We start from the raw sequence: 17,236 nt of genomic DNA on the forward strand, positions 1-17,236 counted from the left end.
TTATTTTTTAAACAACTTCAAGTAAAATTGTAAAATTAAATGAAGTGAAGTGATTAATGTTTTATGAAAATGAGACCTCTAGTGACAAATAACTAAACTAATTCTCTTTTCGTTTGTGGCCGATTTTTCGTCCGCTGAGAAACAGCATCTTGTTTTCTGCTATTTAACAGTTTTTAATATAAACCTAGAAATAAGTGAATTTGTTTTACAAATTGAAATAAATTTCTTTCTCTCTTCTTAATTTGATATTATTTTTGTCCTTTTATTTGCAATTTCATAAGGACAATGTCAGTCTTGAATATCATCAGATATAATTCTAAAGGTAATTCATGTTATTAAATTTCGTTAGATAATCTTTTAGTAAAACGTTTGCAGTTCAAACGTAGATTATGTCAATAAAAAATAGTAATTTTATCCTTCTGTGAAGTATTTTATATTTTCATAAAAAATATCTTATCCTCATCGGTTATTGAAAAGTAAATAATAAATTATTCTTTTTTAAATGCTAAAAGAGTCAAATACTAAGAAAACAAGACTAATTATTTAAATTTATTGGAATCTTGGTTCACGAAAATGTATAGATGTTTTTAGTCAATTTAAATTATTGCATTGTTTTTTTCAATTAGTCTTTAGAAATTTGTTTTAAATTTTTTTTATATTATGATTGTTTAAGACTATATTTAACCACTTTAATTTGTTATTTAATTTTCGAACTGCTCGTTGACTAAATATTTATTTTTAACTTATTAATTTTCTATTTCTTATTCGTATTATACAAATCAACTGATTGAATATTGTATATAAATGAAATTAATTATCTAAAAACGCTTAAAACTTAATCTTCTTGTGTTTATATCGAAATAAAAATTTATTAGAATTAAGATCTAATGAAGCATTACGAATTTGTAAAAAAAAGGTGATCTCGTCGTATTTTGAAATAGTGCCAGATTTATTTTTACAAGGTCGATCTCTTGAGGACTTTTTTTTATTATTTTTATTCAAAGCATTTATTTTTTACATGAAAGAAAATGAATAATTCAATTGATTGGACAACGTGTATATTTATTTATATGTGATTTACGTAGGTGGTAGCTCATGACAGAGGTTCTCCTGTATCCCACTCCTTTTCAATATTAAAATTTTTTCAGTTTTTGTTTTTAATTGAATTTTGTAGAAAAGCTTTTATCAAATTTTAAGTTTATTTAATAAATTATTTATAACTTAACAATGCATTTAACATTTGCAAAAATTTAAAACTAATTATTTTTGTCAAAGCTGAACTGAATCTTTCAGTTATAATATTCATTTAGTATAGTTATACCATACCAAAAAATGCAAAATTTCAAAAATTAAGTTTTCTTGAAAATCTCATTCTTAAATACATTTAAATGGTAGAAATATTTAAAAAATTTTTTTTTCTAAATAAATGTAAAAATCTATTTTTTTCTTAAGTAAACTGAATTTGAATTTTTTTTTTTTGAATTATTCATAAAATTCTGTTTTGGTTTATTTAAGAATCTTAAAAATGTACTTTTTCAAAGATTTCTGCTGTAAAGATGTAGTACCTATATACAAGAACTGAAATTTTAGTCATTAGTACTGAGCATCTATAGAATTTTTAATTTAAGAATCTTAAAATTGTACTTTTTCAAAGATTTCTGCTGTAAAGATGTAGTACCTATATACAAGAACTGAAATTTTATTCATTAGTACTGAGCATCTATAGAAATCTTGGAATATTTACTAATCAGGGTTTTTGTCAAAATAGTCAAATTTTGAAGACAATTGTGAAGTGGCAAGTAAAGAACTAAAGAAAAATGATACTGCGAAAAGGTATTACTCATAGCTATCCCTGGGTGAAACATAATAGCAAATAAAAAATTAGTTAGTGCAGCAATTGTAGTTGGTGTGAACAGATGTCAGTATGAAAATATTCCCAAAATATAAAATATTTAAAATGTGTTTGAGAAATAATTATCTGAGAAATTTTAATCTCAGATATATTTAAATCATTACTTAGATTCCTAAGTAGTAAATTTTTTTTATTTGTTTCTGTCAGTCCCGCAGTGGATCGTTAAGACACAGTTCCCATCAGATCACCGAAGTCAAGCACCAATGGCTGCGGTCAGTGTGCGGGTGGGTGACCACTTGGATCAGTCTGCGTAGGGACCGAGGGTGTGCGGTATTGGTCCTCGTTAAACTGTGCTACCGCAAAGTGCTTGACTTCGCATGCAGGTTATAGTGCAACCGAAGCGGGGTGTCATCCCCTCTGCAGAGAATCAAAATTGTGATGGCATGTTTTCGGAACATCCACCGGTGTGTTTAAGGAGAAGCAATTATAGTTTAATTTACCAATTAATTATGAAAATGATCTGTTTTTTTTAAAAATTGTCATTTAGATAGGTAAACACTTATTAAACTTTTATTTCTATTAATATCAATCATAGTACCTTATGATTGGAAAATGATAGGGATTTTAGGTCTTTAAATAATAAAATTTTAAGGCCTGTTTCGAAAATATATAATTATGGAAGTTTAAATCTTGGAATTATTTAAATACTTATTTCCTTAATTCTATTAATATTTTCTTTTATTCTGATATCAGTTATTCTCTTTTTTACAAATACAACCTGAAATAAAGTGTTTTTCGGTTACTAAGAAGTATTCAATTAATCAATAAAAAAAACTGTGCTTTTTTAAGAAAAAAAAATAGTGTAAGTTTTAAGAATTATTTGAATTTAAAATTAAATTTTCATCAATACTGCTGAGCATTTTTTTAGTAGCTGGGTTTAATTAGACCTTAAAACAATTTATTCATTTCAAAGTTGTAGCGTATACATTAAATATATTTTGTCAGTATGTTTAACTACATTTTATCACAAATTTATGTGTTTTTATTCTTGAATTAACTTTTTATAGCCATAGATTATTTCAAAAAAAGATATAGCCATAGATTATTTCAGTTATTAAATGAATAGTACCTATCTATATCGGTCACAGACTCATTAGGTTCGAGGAAAAAGTGGCTGCTAAGTTATTAGTCTACTGGCTATATACTGAAAATGTTAATTTTCAGGTTGGTTCAATGATAGTGACATTGGTTTTTGAAATATACTGTCAATAAAAAATATACAGTAAAATAAAAAATAGACAGTCATAGAAATTTAAATCTCAAATATTATTTAAATCTTAGATATATTTTAAAGAATATTGCCTTAACACTTAATGAAATAAATATAATTCTTGTTAATTTCATTGTTTTGGTGAAGCACCATTGTCTTCATTACTTGCAAGCTCACGACGCCCTCATGCTGTTATATTTATAGATCTGTACAATAAGTCTTGAACTTGATTTGAGAATTATTCACTAATTACAAATTTTAATGTGGGTCCAGAGCACTCAACAATTACATCTCAAACTTTTCAATTCTCTTTTGTATGTTTAATTTAATAAAGATTAGAATTGAGATTTTTAATCTTAGTTTTTTTTTTTTTTGCCGAAGGCTCTGCCCACTAATTGCATAAAATTTTTCAAACTTTTTACTGTACTTTATTATTTTTTTACTTATTTCTTTTACTATTGTATTATTTTCAAAAGTTTTAAGGCTCTTAATTTTCCGAAAAAAACTCAATAATATTTGGGGATAAGATTTTTAAATAAGTATGAAATGAGAGGGCTTGTAGCTATTTTAACGTTCAGCAAATTCAGTAAAAAATCTAATGTTATTTAAATTTACCATTTCAAAAAGAAGTTTAATTCATGTCTTAATTAAATATCAAAACAATTGAAAGTAATTGAAATAAAAAATTCATTAATCTCAGATTTGTTTAATATTTTACATGACGGTACCCTATAATAATTTACTCATGACTAAAAAGTTTGACTTCAATACTCCTTGTATTTACATTTTAAAATTATTAAATTTTTTTAATCGTTACACATTTTAATGAAAATTTAAAATTCACTAATTTACATTTGTAATATTAATTTATTAAGGTTTTCTTAGTGTGTTTAAAATTCTCTTACATATCTTTATAAATTCAGTATGATATTAATCTTGCTAATTTTTTTGTTAGATATACTCTTATAAATAACTTATTTAAATCTAAAAAATTCATCCGATAACTTTTTAAAATTATAGTTTAACTGATCATAATTTCGAGTGAAATTTTCTTACATAATTAAATAAAACTAACTACTAACTAACTCAGTGGCGCGACAGCCCATTAAGAGGGCCAAGGCCGACTGTGCCCATCTCAGTTTTCTTGACCTTGGGCTCTGGGGTGCAAGAGCATATGTTCCGGTCAGGTGGTCAGCCGAACGCGGAACCCCCAGTGTTAGTTCCCAAGCATGCTTGGTACTCATTTTATCGACCCACTGAAGGGATGAAAGGCTGAGTCGGCCTTGCCCGGCCCAAGGATCGAACCAAGGACCTGTGGCACGGCAGCGCGAAGCGCTACCACAATTAAATAAAGTAATTATTAATTTTAAAAATAAAATGCGTTACTCAATTTGAAAGATCTTTAAAATATTGCATAAATTGTTACTATGGTGGCTAATATAATCAAGAAAAAAGCCCATTGTCAAAAACTACTTATTTTATTATGATCATGAAAAGTCTTTCAAAATGTTTTTGCATTTTGTTGATGAAAGAACTTTCAACAATGGGAATTTTTTTTTATTAGTGCATGTATCCAAATTATATATACAGTAGGGAACCGATTATCCGGAACGATCGGCACCAACGCTATTCCGGATAACTGATTTTTCCGGTTTTCTGAATCACTACAAAAAGCCGTTTTTTTTTATTGTCAAACTCAACTAAAAAGAATAATATTTGGAAATAATCTTAAAACGAAGAAAAAACGATGAAGTAATACGCAAATGATTATTTCCCAAATGATGGTAAGGTAAACATCTTTCAAAAAAGAAAGAAAAATCCTGAAATCTTGTGAGGAAAAAAACATTTTTTAAAAAAAAATTACGGGAAAACTTATGAAATTTCGTTCCGGTTTTTTGGTTTTCCGGTTTTCTGATTTCCGGATAACGGGTTCTGTACTGTATATATATCACTTTTCTTGCCGGGGTGCGATATTATCACATCGCACTGTATCCCGACAAGAAAAGTGACACAAGTCAAAACACAGTATTTGAGAAAAATAAACTTAAAGAATACTATGAAACTTATTCTGAAATAGCACAATCTAGAGATGAGGCGCTTTTGGAGCTCAATGGGGCACTTCATACATATTTTTTATTGACATAAAATCAAAATTGCTGTTTTTTGACTTGTGTCACTTCTCTTGCCAGGGTGCGATATATTGTTTAGTAGACTATTGTTCCATTACACGATCTAACTTTTCACGGTTTGATAGGTGGCACTATTATAGTAGATTGGGATGTGGCACATAACTTTAAAAAAAATCAGGGCATGGTAAATGGGACAGTGGCATTTACCCTTAAAAAAAACATCAGTGTAGGATATGCTGAGCAATGGCGCTTCACCTTAGAAGAAAAAAAATAGCAGTGTAGGGAGGGTTTGCTGAGCAATGGCACTTCATCTTAGAAGGAAAAAAAACATCAGCGTAGGGTGCGCTGAGCAATGGCGCTTCACCTTAGAAAGAAAAAAAAATAGCAGTGTAGGTTATACCAGGCAGTAGCAAAAACAAACTCAGCCATTAAAAAAAATAAATGTTTATTACACAGGTAGATCACATACTAGGTTAATACCCTATAATTTATGTATGCCTTAAATTTTTTTTAAAGATTCATTTACTTTTTAACTAAAATATTTTTTAGTGGTGTAATTTTTCAGTAGAATAATTTTTTTGCATATTTCATTCTTTTTTTTAGATATTCTTATAAAGGCCATAAAAACACAGCAAGCTACACTAAGAAGCAATTGTCTGGTTTCTACACTGCAGAAGCAAATCTATGAGCCACTTAAATTATCATCAACATTTTTCAGAACTTCTTGGACTCCAATTCATTCGTCTTCATCTCACAAGCAATGTAATAATTTTTATCCAGGGTTTTCATATTTGATTAATCTTATGTAGGGTTGCACAGCCTGTGCCCACGGCAGCGACTAACATAACAAAAACGTATAAATTTTTTGTGAAAAATAGACAATGGAAATTTTGAATTGCATATTTAGTTTTTAACGCACATTATCTTAATCAATGTAGTTTTTTAAATTATTTTTTGGCGGTTATCGCTGCAGATTTCCATGTAGCTTAATTCACAATAATTTTAATATATTATTAAGGTAAATGAATTCTGAATTTTATTAATCACTTTGACATTTTTTATTTGTGCTAATTTTGATTCTTAAATCAGTAGTTGTTGCTACAGATACCCGTGTGGCTTTTCAAATAGCAAAATTTTTAATACATTTTAACATCTTTCTAGTTTTGTTTTGTGTATTTAAAAAAATGCTTTTTTGTGCTAAATTGAACCTAGTTTATGCAAATTGAAATGTCTTCTGATAATTTTTCTCCAGTTATTGTTACGTATTTCCAAGCTGTTTTTAGCTCAATATTATTATGTCTTGGTGTATCGAATCACACATTAAGATAACTACTTCGTGCCAATTTTATTGCGAATATAAATTTATAAATTATTTTGGCAGTTTATGCTACACATTTCTACATGGTATTGAACATCCCCATATTTTTTATACACTATTTACTATTATTATGACACTCAAATTTATAATCTCTCAATTAAATAATCACTTTTAAATGGCTTTTATTTGTGTCACTTTAATGGTAAATGCAGGTGATTTTTTGCTTATTTCTGCATTTAATGATACTTTTTCCAACATTTTAAAAAATCCTGATCTTTTTAATACTCTGTTATTACGAGACATTCGAATCGCCTATTTAAATAATCACTTTTTAATACACTTTTTTTGTACCGATTTCATTATAAATACAAGTATTTTTATTATTTTTTTTTTGCAGTTATTGCTACCTTTTTTCATGCAGTTTCGAAAAATCCCAATATTTTAATGTTACAACACATGAGTTTTGAATTGTGCATTTATCTAATTGCCTTTTGGCACGCTTTATTTGTGCTGACTATATTGTAAATATAAGAGGTTTTTGATAGTTTTTTTTTCCATTTGGTTTCTGATATTTTGAAACACATTATTATTACATGTCACAAACACTGATATTTTTATAATTGATTAAAATATGTCTAAATACTTGGACAATCAACCCTTCATTGGTCTGTCTGCTGTGCAAATGGCCCTTTACACAAAAAGTTTGTGCACCCCTACTTTAGTATCATTATCAAAAATTATTAAAACAAAGTATTTATATTCGCGGTTGCTATTAAATATTTAAGCAAAGGAAAATCAAAAAGGTTATTGGAACCTGACAGATCATTAATGAGGAAAGTGAGATTTAACTAACTAAAATCAGTCTAAGCAATGTTTAGAAATATGTTAAATAGGCATTCAAATTGATATTGCTTCGTTTTTTTTACCCTGTTGTGTACCATGCCGTATATATTTTTTTACGTTATTTTTTATAAGAATTCTATAGAGATAATAATAGAAAAATTTCCATAAAATTTTTTTTTTGTAAATTTTAATTTAATTAATTTTAAAATGTTATTAACTTTTACAATGTAAATTTTTATTTAATTAGTTTTTAAGTAACAAAGAAAAGTTGGATCAATCTATGTATGCTATTAAAATAATGAATACAAAATAACTTTTTAAAATTTTAAAGTCATCATAAGTAATTGCACCATTGCTAAGTAATCTCTTTGGAGAAAGAAATTTAAGAAATTTTCATAGTTACCAATAATTAAGTAGTAATTTAAAAACATGTTCTTGAATGAAATTGCAGTATTTGCAGACTGTGAACATATAACTCCGTTAAAAAAAGTTGCACAGTTTCAATACTTTTTTTAAAGACAACTCTTGATGTTATTTATTACTTTCATTAGGTAAAAGAAATTGGGGAAAAAACTAGCTGTTACAAAAAATAAATTTTAAATATTTAAAATGTATGAGAATCAGTTGAATTGTAAAATTCATCAAGAGTTATTTAAGAAAAAATATTACAACTGTTTGATTATTTTTTCAATTAAGATTTGTGCATTTACATTCGTAAAAAGCAAAATCAGCCTATAATAATCAATCAAAATTATTAAACCCAAATTTTATTTCAATAAAATCAGAAAGTAAGTCCATTGAATAAAATCTGTTTTAGTACAATTAAAAATTTAGGGAACTTTTTATTGCATTATTTTTATATTTGATATAACAATATGTTTATTAGGGAGGAATGAAAATGATTCTGATGCAATTTTGGCAGTTGGTGAGCAAAAGGTAGAATCCTTTTGTATTTAATTTTATTCTTGAGATTAAAAAGTGAGCGTTAACTCCTTTCATATCTTTATCCTCTTAATAAAAAAAATTGTATGATATGTATTTTGTTGAAATTCTAAATTTGTTTATTATAATTAAAATGCTTTTTATTATGTTTAGCATAGTGATCAATTTCTTATGAATTCTTGTATTTTATGACAGGTCTTCAAAGCAGTTTACAATCCAGTCTAACTTCTGTTAGAGCAATGAGCTCAGACCACAGTCACTCCAAAATATGGACAATAGAAAGGTTTCTTTCTGCTGGTTTAATTGGCCTCTTACCTTTGTCTCTTGCTTACCCAAATCCTGCTCTGGATTATGCTTTAGCACTTGCATTGGTTGTCCATGTTCATTGGTAAGAGGTGTTTTTCCCCCCTTTTTTTTGTAAAATATATTGTAAACTGATACCTAAATATGATTAAAAATTCAGTTATCGTCAATATTTGATTGTTATATATTTTTCACAAAATAATATAGCCTGTAAAGATTTAGTAGAAAAGCGTGTTTAGTTACAATTCGAAAATACTCAATTTTCCAACTGAACATGTGATGGTCAGCTATAAATAAAGAACATTATTTTTTTCTGCCATGCCTAAATCTTCAGTCCTAGATAACTGAAATTAGTGTTTCACTGTGGCTAATGTCTTAACTAATTTACTATGTTTTAAAAATGTTCCATTATATTTCCTTTATTTATATCGAACAAATCAGCCTAGCTTAAGGAAAATATTTTTAATTTTCTATTTAAGTATAAGTTTGTTATAAAATGTCATTTTGTAGGCTGCACTTTTTATTCTGAATATAGCTTAAAGTGGACACTAGTGAAAATGTGTTTTTAAAAAAATTATCATAACTTAAAGCTTGTGTTTGAGAAAATGAGCTCAGCAAATAATACATGTTTAAGAATATGGACATAGCAAATAATGCACGTTTAAGAAAATGGACACAGCAAATAATCAATGTTCAACCCGTATTTAATAACTAAATGAGAAATTTTGTATTTTCTTTTCCTTAATTTTTTATACACTAAGCTCAATCATTACAGGCCAAAATCCTGACTACTTCGAGATTGGGGTGGCTAGGTATATTATAGGTGTAACTTTTCAAGCATCTCTTCGTATTCAAAACTACTAAAAAAAAAAAGAAAAAAAGATTTTAAATGCTCAACGTCAATTAAATACCACTATTATAAATTTATAAGATCCATAACAACAATACAAAAGGAACTGTTGACTTTCAATATCTTTTAAAAAAATACCTATTAAAAATTTTTTCTAAGTGCTTCAGACAAATGGATGACATCATATAATAAATTAATTTAGACCTATTATATTTTTCTTTTTTAAAAAAGAGAGAAGTTTGAAAAACGGAATCAAATGCTACGTCTATTTTCTTAAACACTCATTTCGAGCTGTCTTGAGAATAAAAAGTTGGCTGATATTTTTTTTTCTCTTTTAAGAGGTACAGTAACATACTAACTTCAAAATCAGTAGTCCATGTGTTGAATATTTAGTTATTTAAAGTTAAATAATGCTTGCTTTAACTGAAATCCTTAAGTATACAGAAATACTTGATTATTGTTGTTTTTTTACAGTCAATATAATCTAAGTAATTATTGCTTCTCTAATCTATTATTTTTTACTAACTTATTATTACTTTTACTTTTCTCATTTTTTAGTAGTTTATTTTTAATAAATTAGTAATTGAAATGTATAAATTTATTTATGATAATTGAAAGGGTAACTATCCGGAAATATATTGCGTACATTTTTTTTAGTCTATTGATTTTAAAGTCTTTACTTTTGCTTTCACAATTTAAGATTTTCTTTTTGTAGTGTTGATATTTTTTGTACTGAATGTCCTTTTGTATTAAATCTATACTAACTTATTTTTTCAAAATACTGGTTGATAATTAAAACTGAAATTTAAATTCCTCTTTCTGCCAAATTTTATTTTTCTCAATTTTTTTAAAAGATGAATTACTAATCACACACCATGTTGAAAAAGTTATTATTAAGTATATTGTTGAGCTAGATTATTGCTAGAGTTCCTAAATATTCTATTATATCACTTCTGACTGAACGAACTTATTTTTTTAAATTACAACCTGTTTAATAATATCAAAACTGTTTTCTAAATGCTTTTTCTACCATTTTTTCTTTGTCCTTTAATATGAAATTTACCTACGGTGAAAATAATGCATTGTGATGTAGTCACTTATTAGTCAGATTATTCTGTATATCTTGAGCATTATAAATTAATATTTTAAATTCGGTAACACATCTATTACCAAATAATATATAATTTACTGTATGAACTCTGAGATGATTATTTTAAATTAGAACTTAATATTTGAAACAACAATTTTAAATTGAGTAACACTTCTAATAATTATTATTTATCTTTTTATTTTTAAAAGTATAGAATTTTAATCTACAAAAAATGCATTTATAATTAAATTATTTATTAGAAATTCTTGAGTTATTCAAACTGCTATTACTAATTAATTTAAACAAATCAAGTTTCCTTAACATGTTAGATTTGTCATTTGCATAGAGTTTAAAGAGCATAGAGTATAAGGTTAAGTAAATTGCATAGAGTATTAAGTTATTAAAATGCTACATTCAATTGTAACGGGTATTAAGTTTAAAACAGTGTATCACTAAATTATTGAAAAGGTTTCTGATTTATTCCATTAATTATAGCTAAATCTAATTACAAATTTGTAAAATTACTTGGTAAGAAATTATTTTAAGTTCACAAATTAGGTTAAATACTTGTCAAATCCAAAAGTGATTATTTAATAATAATTTAGTTAAAACATGTCTTTGGATTATAGAGTTCTAAAAATATACAGCTAACTCTAATATGAATTAAAAAACAGTACAATGAGATCAAGAAAAAAAATAAAAAGAACGAGACCATTTTTTGGAACGTCAGAGAGTCACAAAATTTTTTTTAGAATAGTTTTTTTTTAATATTTAAGGTTTATACTTATCCATTACGGGTATTTTTGCTCGTTGATGTGTGATTGATGTTTTAAATAAATGTTTTTTTCTTTTCTACATAAACTTTTTTTTCAGTATAGCTTGATTCGGTACAGGATTAAGAATTGTTTTTAATCTTTTGTATGACTGTGTTTTGAAAGAATTGTGCTTTTATTACAGAGCTTGTTTATGTTACTTATGCTACTAAAAAGTTGGAAATTTTTAAAAAAAAATATCTATTCTAGAAAATGTATTTAAATCTATCTATAATCAACAATTTTTTAAATTTGATAAAAGTGTATTGTTAATACATGTTTTAAGAGTATAATAATGCTTTATACATGTAAAAGTGTGTAACTTTGTTCAATATCCTTAAAAGAATTAACAACTTTTAGCACATTGACTACCACGTCCCTTATATTCTGGTGGCAGCCAAGTTTCTGATCGGGTCGCGTCACCAGTATTAGGGTGACGTTTATTCGACTTGTGAAGATTATTCATATATATTTGAAAAGATATTTCACAGGAAGTAACAAAACTATTGAATTGTTATAAAAGTAATAAGAAAAATGATTTATCAAGAAAATTATCGTGAACCTCGTAAAAGCTTTCTTGTTCACTGTTATTTGACTCACTAAGAAATAAGTTTTCCATTTTTCTTTTTGAAATTTCTACTAAATGGGGAAAGATTTTAAGTTATACTCCTCTTTACTGGGCAAAGATTCAAACTGATCGTGTAATGTAGCAAGATGTTAAAGAGAGGCGAAGCAACTAACGCAAATAAATAGACATGATACCATGGAAACAAACGGAGCGAGATATTATTCTAGGACCACCAGAGACTCTCATTATTCAAATATTGGAGGGAGTACTTAGCAGAATACGCTTCAAACAGCGGTGCTCGTGGTCTGAAGGAGATTTCACTGTAAAAGCGTGTGGTAGTCAATGTGTCAAGAAGATTTTAAGCCTCTCTGATTCATTGTTACGGAAAAATGTTAGAGATGTTTCAGCCTATCCCTTTGGTAATAAACAATACATTATAGTAACTGTAAGAAATGTGTAATAAATGCAATAAAAAGGTGCTTCAAATTTTAATAGGTATAATCCCTGTGGCAGAATTTTTTCTGACTTTCTGCGACAAACCTAACTAGAACCAATATCTTTCTGCAAGATATTTTTATCGTTATAAATGTATGTGTAATGAATTTATAATAATAGATGAAATTCGTGTTTATAAAATAAATCTACATGCATAGAATAAAACTGTGTAGATTTTTTTTTCTTAATTTCATAATATAAGTTTACATTTCTTAATAAGTTTAAATATAAATTTGCATAATCTTCGATAATAACGGAAAGTTATAAATGTATAGATCTGCAGACGAAAATGCTTACTAGAGCATAAATAAAGATTATCCAGAACCTGTAATAAGATAGAACTTATAGAAATAGCTAAGAATGGACAAAAAGATTAAATTTATAAAACAAGATAACTGAATTTGAAGTATCAGTTTAAAACAGTATCAAAATTAAATTATTAAAGCAGTTTAAAACAGTATGATTTAATGTTTCATTATAGTAGTTATATCAAGTACAGAAACAAATCAGGTGAAAAAATTAATATTGAAGTTGAGTAATCAAAATAATAAAATAGAATTGACTATAACCGATAGAGGCTGAAGTTGGCAAATTTCTAAAAATAGCTTAATAAAGGGGAAAAAAATTCTCCCCTTTTTATCCAGTAACTGTTTGTGTTGGAGATTAACGGAGAATTACGAGCGCTTTCTGTTTCCGCGGTACGCTAGAAAAAAAAATATTTAAAACAATTCTGTAAGAAAAAAATTTTGCACAACCATTATTGCTTCTGCAGAAACTTTTTGTTTCTATAGAAAATGTTTTTTTTTTGTTGGTACAACAGCTTCTGTTTCTGCAGAATCTTTTTTGAGAACTTTTGCTTGTGGCAAACCAAAAATTTTTATTTCCCAAATAAAAAAAATCTTTCTGCAAGAACTCAGTCGCTTTCTGCGACAATGTCGCCGTGTTTCTGCCACGGGGGGTATAATAGATTATGTTCATTCATATTATACATAAACATATATATGTGCAACACATATGGACAACTCATACACATAGTAGTTTAGCATTGTGCTGAGACATAACTCAGAGGCATGATGCTCTGGAATCAAAATAATTGTAAAACATTCTTGTAATTTTTACAGCGTGTGTTTATTAATTATGACTTATAGAAGTTTTTTTTTATTACCATGCCTTTACTAGTTTCGGGGAATTCCAACAAACTTAGATTATGTAAATAGTGAATAAAATTAACTTTTATTTGTATATTGTCAGAACCTGTAAATACTAAATTTTTTTAATTCTTCTTTCTAGGGGTGTTGAAGCTATAGCTGTTGACTATCTTAGACCTAGTGTTGTTGGTGCAACACTCGCAAAGGCCTCTGTCTTAGGTGTATATGCATTGTCAGTTATTACTTTAGGCGGACTATTTTATTTCAATTACAATGATGTAGGGCTATGTCAAGCCATGAGAATGCTTTGGAAGTTGTAATGCTGCAGGTAGACTATTATTAGTTTATGATGTGCAGAGCTGTAGATGAAGTGATACTTTTTGTCAAAGAATTTATTCTGTATGCAGAAATATTATGTTCCCCGTGAACTGAGTTTATCAGGAATTTCTTTTTGTGAAAGCAATAAAGTTATAAACAAAACTTTTTTAAAAACCTTTTATTTTTTAACAAAACAATTTTTTTTATCAGAACACAATAATTATATACAATTTGTTGGTCCATCATAAATATTTCTTGTTTAAAAAAAATTCAAGATAAAGTTTACTTTCAATGTATTTTTTAGAGATGACTGAAAAGCTTTCGCCTATCTGCAAATTGTCAGTACATTTGAAGTGGAGAATATTAACTTGAAAATTGATAAATGTGCTGTTATCCCAGTACATCCGGAAAAATAAGTAGGTGCATTTTTACCAACAATAATGTACTTATCAGAGGATGCTAGAAAAATTAGTTTTTATAGCCTAAAGGACAAGTTCATTACCAAAATATAGGTAACTAAACATTTTCCTACTCCTGAATAAAACCTTATGTTCTTAATGTTAACTTATTTGAAAAAATGGAAGTATACATGTCAATATAAATTAAATTTAGTACACACAGATACCATACACAATGAGTAGGCAGACAGCATTTCAGTTATGTCTATTAATTCATTCTTTGTAGCTACAACATGCATTACTTTATAATTGAGAAAAAAATATACATTTGAACTAGTTACCCTGTAAAAGTTATTGTTCATTTATTTAATAAAGAAAAGTAACCCTTAAAATATCAAACATTGAAATTAATACAAATATTGTATCTAATTAAGCTCTTTTTAAATATATATATATTTTTTAAGTTAGAGGAAAATGAATAAATGATGCAAAATAACATATATTGGGGAAAAAACAAAGTGCATAAATCATTAAATTTTTGTTAAGTTCCAGTACATCTTACAGCTGTTAAGTGATAGATTTAATAGATGCACTTTGGGTTACTAGGGATATTTTTCTTTTATAACAGCATAAATAATTTGAAATCAAACATAACTAAAAAAAGTAATCTTCAGTATTCTGCTGAACACAATGTTATTTACTCACAGGAAAAAAATTTGACACAAAATTTGAAAGCAATATATTTTTCTGGAAAATAAAAAACTAAAGTTTTTCATAACTTATCCTGAAACTATAGCATATTTTATGTTAGGATTTTGTCCATGAACAAAAATGCAGTGCAAATGAAGACCAACTTCCATTCTTGTTTATTTCGAGCTACCAAACTTTAATGAGTAATATTTTACTTATCTTGTCAAATTTATAGTGTCCTTTGTTTAGCAGCTAAATTAAGCTGGAGTTGTACTAATTTAAAAATGATTTGTGCAAAAATGAAAGTTACAGCAACTTTTTCCTGGGATAATTTCACTGATCAAATAAGGCCTTTTTATAAACAGTATAAAGAAAATTGGATATAAGTTAAAATGCAATATATACTTTGACTTCAGAATAATATGTGCAATTAAGTTAAAGAACATATTGAAAACTTTTACACCTTCATTAACATATATCAAAATTGTAAAGTGTGGAATTAAGTGAACATGCGAAGTGATTCACATTATTTCTAGAATATAATTAGTTTGGCTGCACTTTATGTTAAACATCTAGTATTTTTATAGTAACAATGAAAATTGGGCTTTTCCATTTTGGCATAGTGATAAGCATTCAGAGCAGTGATTGAAGAAATGTTATATAGTGTGTTTTAAAATGAATTGGTTTTTAAAGTGAGAAAGGTGATCTCGAATGTATGGCTTGCTGCAGTTTGCTAGGGAAAAGTTTAGTTTTCAAATAGTGCCAGCCAGGTGGCTAGCGCGCCTGACTGCGGGTTCGTATCCCGCTCTGGGCATATATGTTTCTCTCTCTGTGTGTTGTCTTCTGATGTGTGAATGTGGCCCACCCTATGAACGGGTATTTGTGGCAGTGTGGCGTGGGTAATGATGCTCGCCTCCGTGACTTAGGTTCACAGGTGCCCAGTGGGTAACGATGAATGGGCAACGCTTCCGGCATCTTCTAAGGCTAAGAACAAAAGTTCAGTGCCTGCCGTTATTTTAATTTTTTTTTTCAAATAGTCATTTATTTGTTTATATTGGACTACATAATCCACTTTTTTGCTACATTAAGAATAATAAGCTAAATAATAATTTGCTGTTAAAATTTGGTAAAAATTAACAAATAAAAATATGCATTTATTAAAAACTGCTTATTTATATTTCTTTTATTTAGATGCACAGCTTGGAGTTATTTTTTTTTTCGTGATTGTACCTCAGAAATTGTTAGACTTACAACACTCAATACATTACACCTATTGATTCAACAAATTTTACGCATTCCATTGTGTATGACAATGGTTTAGTTGTTTCTTTCCCATCACTATCGGATTCAGAGTTTTAAAAACATTAAAATCAAGAAAATGCACACTGATACATGAGCAGCAGTAAATATAGAATCACTTGACTGCATAGTAATATATTCTGTTATTATTACATTGAGTGATTAATCATGGTAAGACATGAGAATTTCATTTTGATTATGTACATGAACAAATTGAACTTAAAAAAAAAAACCTTTAGACTGGAATAAAATTTCCATGAACCATCAAATTTTTGCTCTGTTAGCTTTAATAAATTGATTTAAATTTATGCTTGTATTAACAGGTTTTTATTTACACTTTTTAACATAATACCAATCATTAAATGAAAATTTCCTTTGTGTCCCAAGGATTTCTTTAAACTAAAGCTTGTAATAAATGAATTTGTTCTCTTTAAAATATGTAACTATTAATTAGCTGGATACAGATTTGGTTCTTAACTATATTGAGTTAGGTAATTTTTGTTAGGGTCAAAAAAAAAAAAAGGTCGCAGAAATGGAAAATACTAAATAGGGTTACTGCTTCAAAATGATAAAACTTTCTCTCTCCTTCCATAGTAACAAATGTTTAACACACTAGAAAAAAAAATAGTAAATACATATTTTAATTGTGTTTTGTTACATATGTAATAATAATTTTAACTTGGTGGTATGCAATATATTTTTCAAAATTAAACTATTTTAAGAAATTGTACATGTTTCTGAGAAAATTATATAATTACTGCTAGCTATAATAAAGTTTTAGAAATTAATAAAATTAGTTGTTTTAGAATTGAATTAAATATACAATTTAACAGTACAAAAATTTAAAGTGGCTGGGTGGGCCTAACTCAAGGTTTAAAAGCTTCCAATAATTATATTCAAGTTAACTAAAT

At 27.4% G+C, this 17,236-nt stretch overlaps 1 protein-coding gene across 1 annotated transcript; it reads left to right on the forward strand.

Moving 5' to 3' along the window:
• Window positions 1-37: 37 nt before the first annotated feature.
• On the forward strand, window positions 38-14,112 carry LOC107453164 (succinate dehydrogenase, subunit D). The gene is made up of 4 exons (XM_016069871.4): window positions 38-322; window positions 5,855-6,013; window positions 8,550-8,742; window positions 13,763-14,112. The coding sequence occupies exons 1-4, from the start codon at window positions 286-288 to the stop codon at window positions 13,938-13,940; spliced, it is 567 nt and encodes a 188-aa protein (XP_015925357.1). The 5' UTR covers window positions 38-285; the 3' UTR covers window positions 13,941-14,112.
• The last annotated feature ends 3,124 nt before the right edge of the window (window positions 14,113-17,236 follow it).

Source organism: Parasteatoda tepidariorum, chromosome 5 (assembly GCF_043381705.1).
Source record: "Parasteatoda tepidariorum isolate YZ-2023 chromosome 5, CAS_Ptep_4.0, whole genome shotgun sequence".
Taxonomy (NCBI): Eukaryota; Metazoa; Arthropoda; class Arachnida; order Araneae; family Theridiidae; genus Parasteatoda; species Parasteatoda tepidariorum.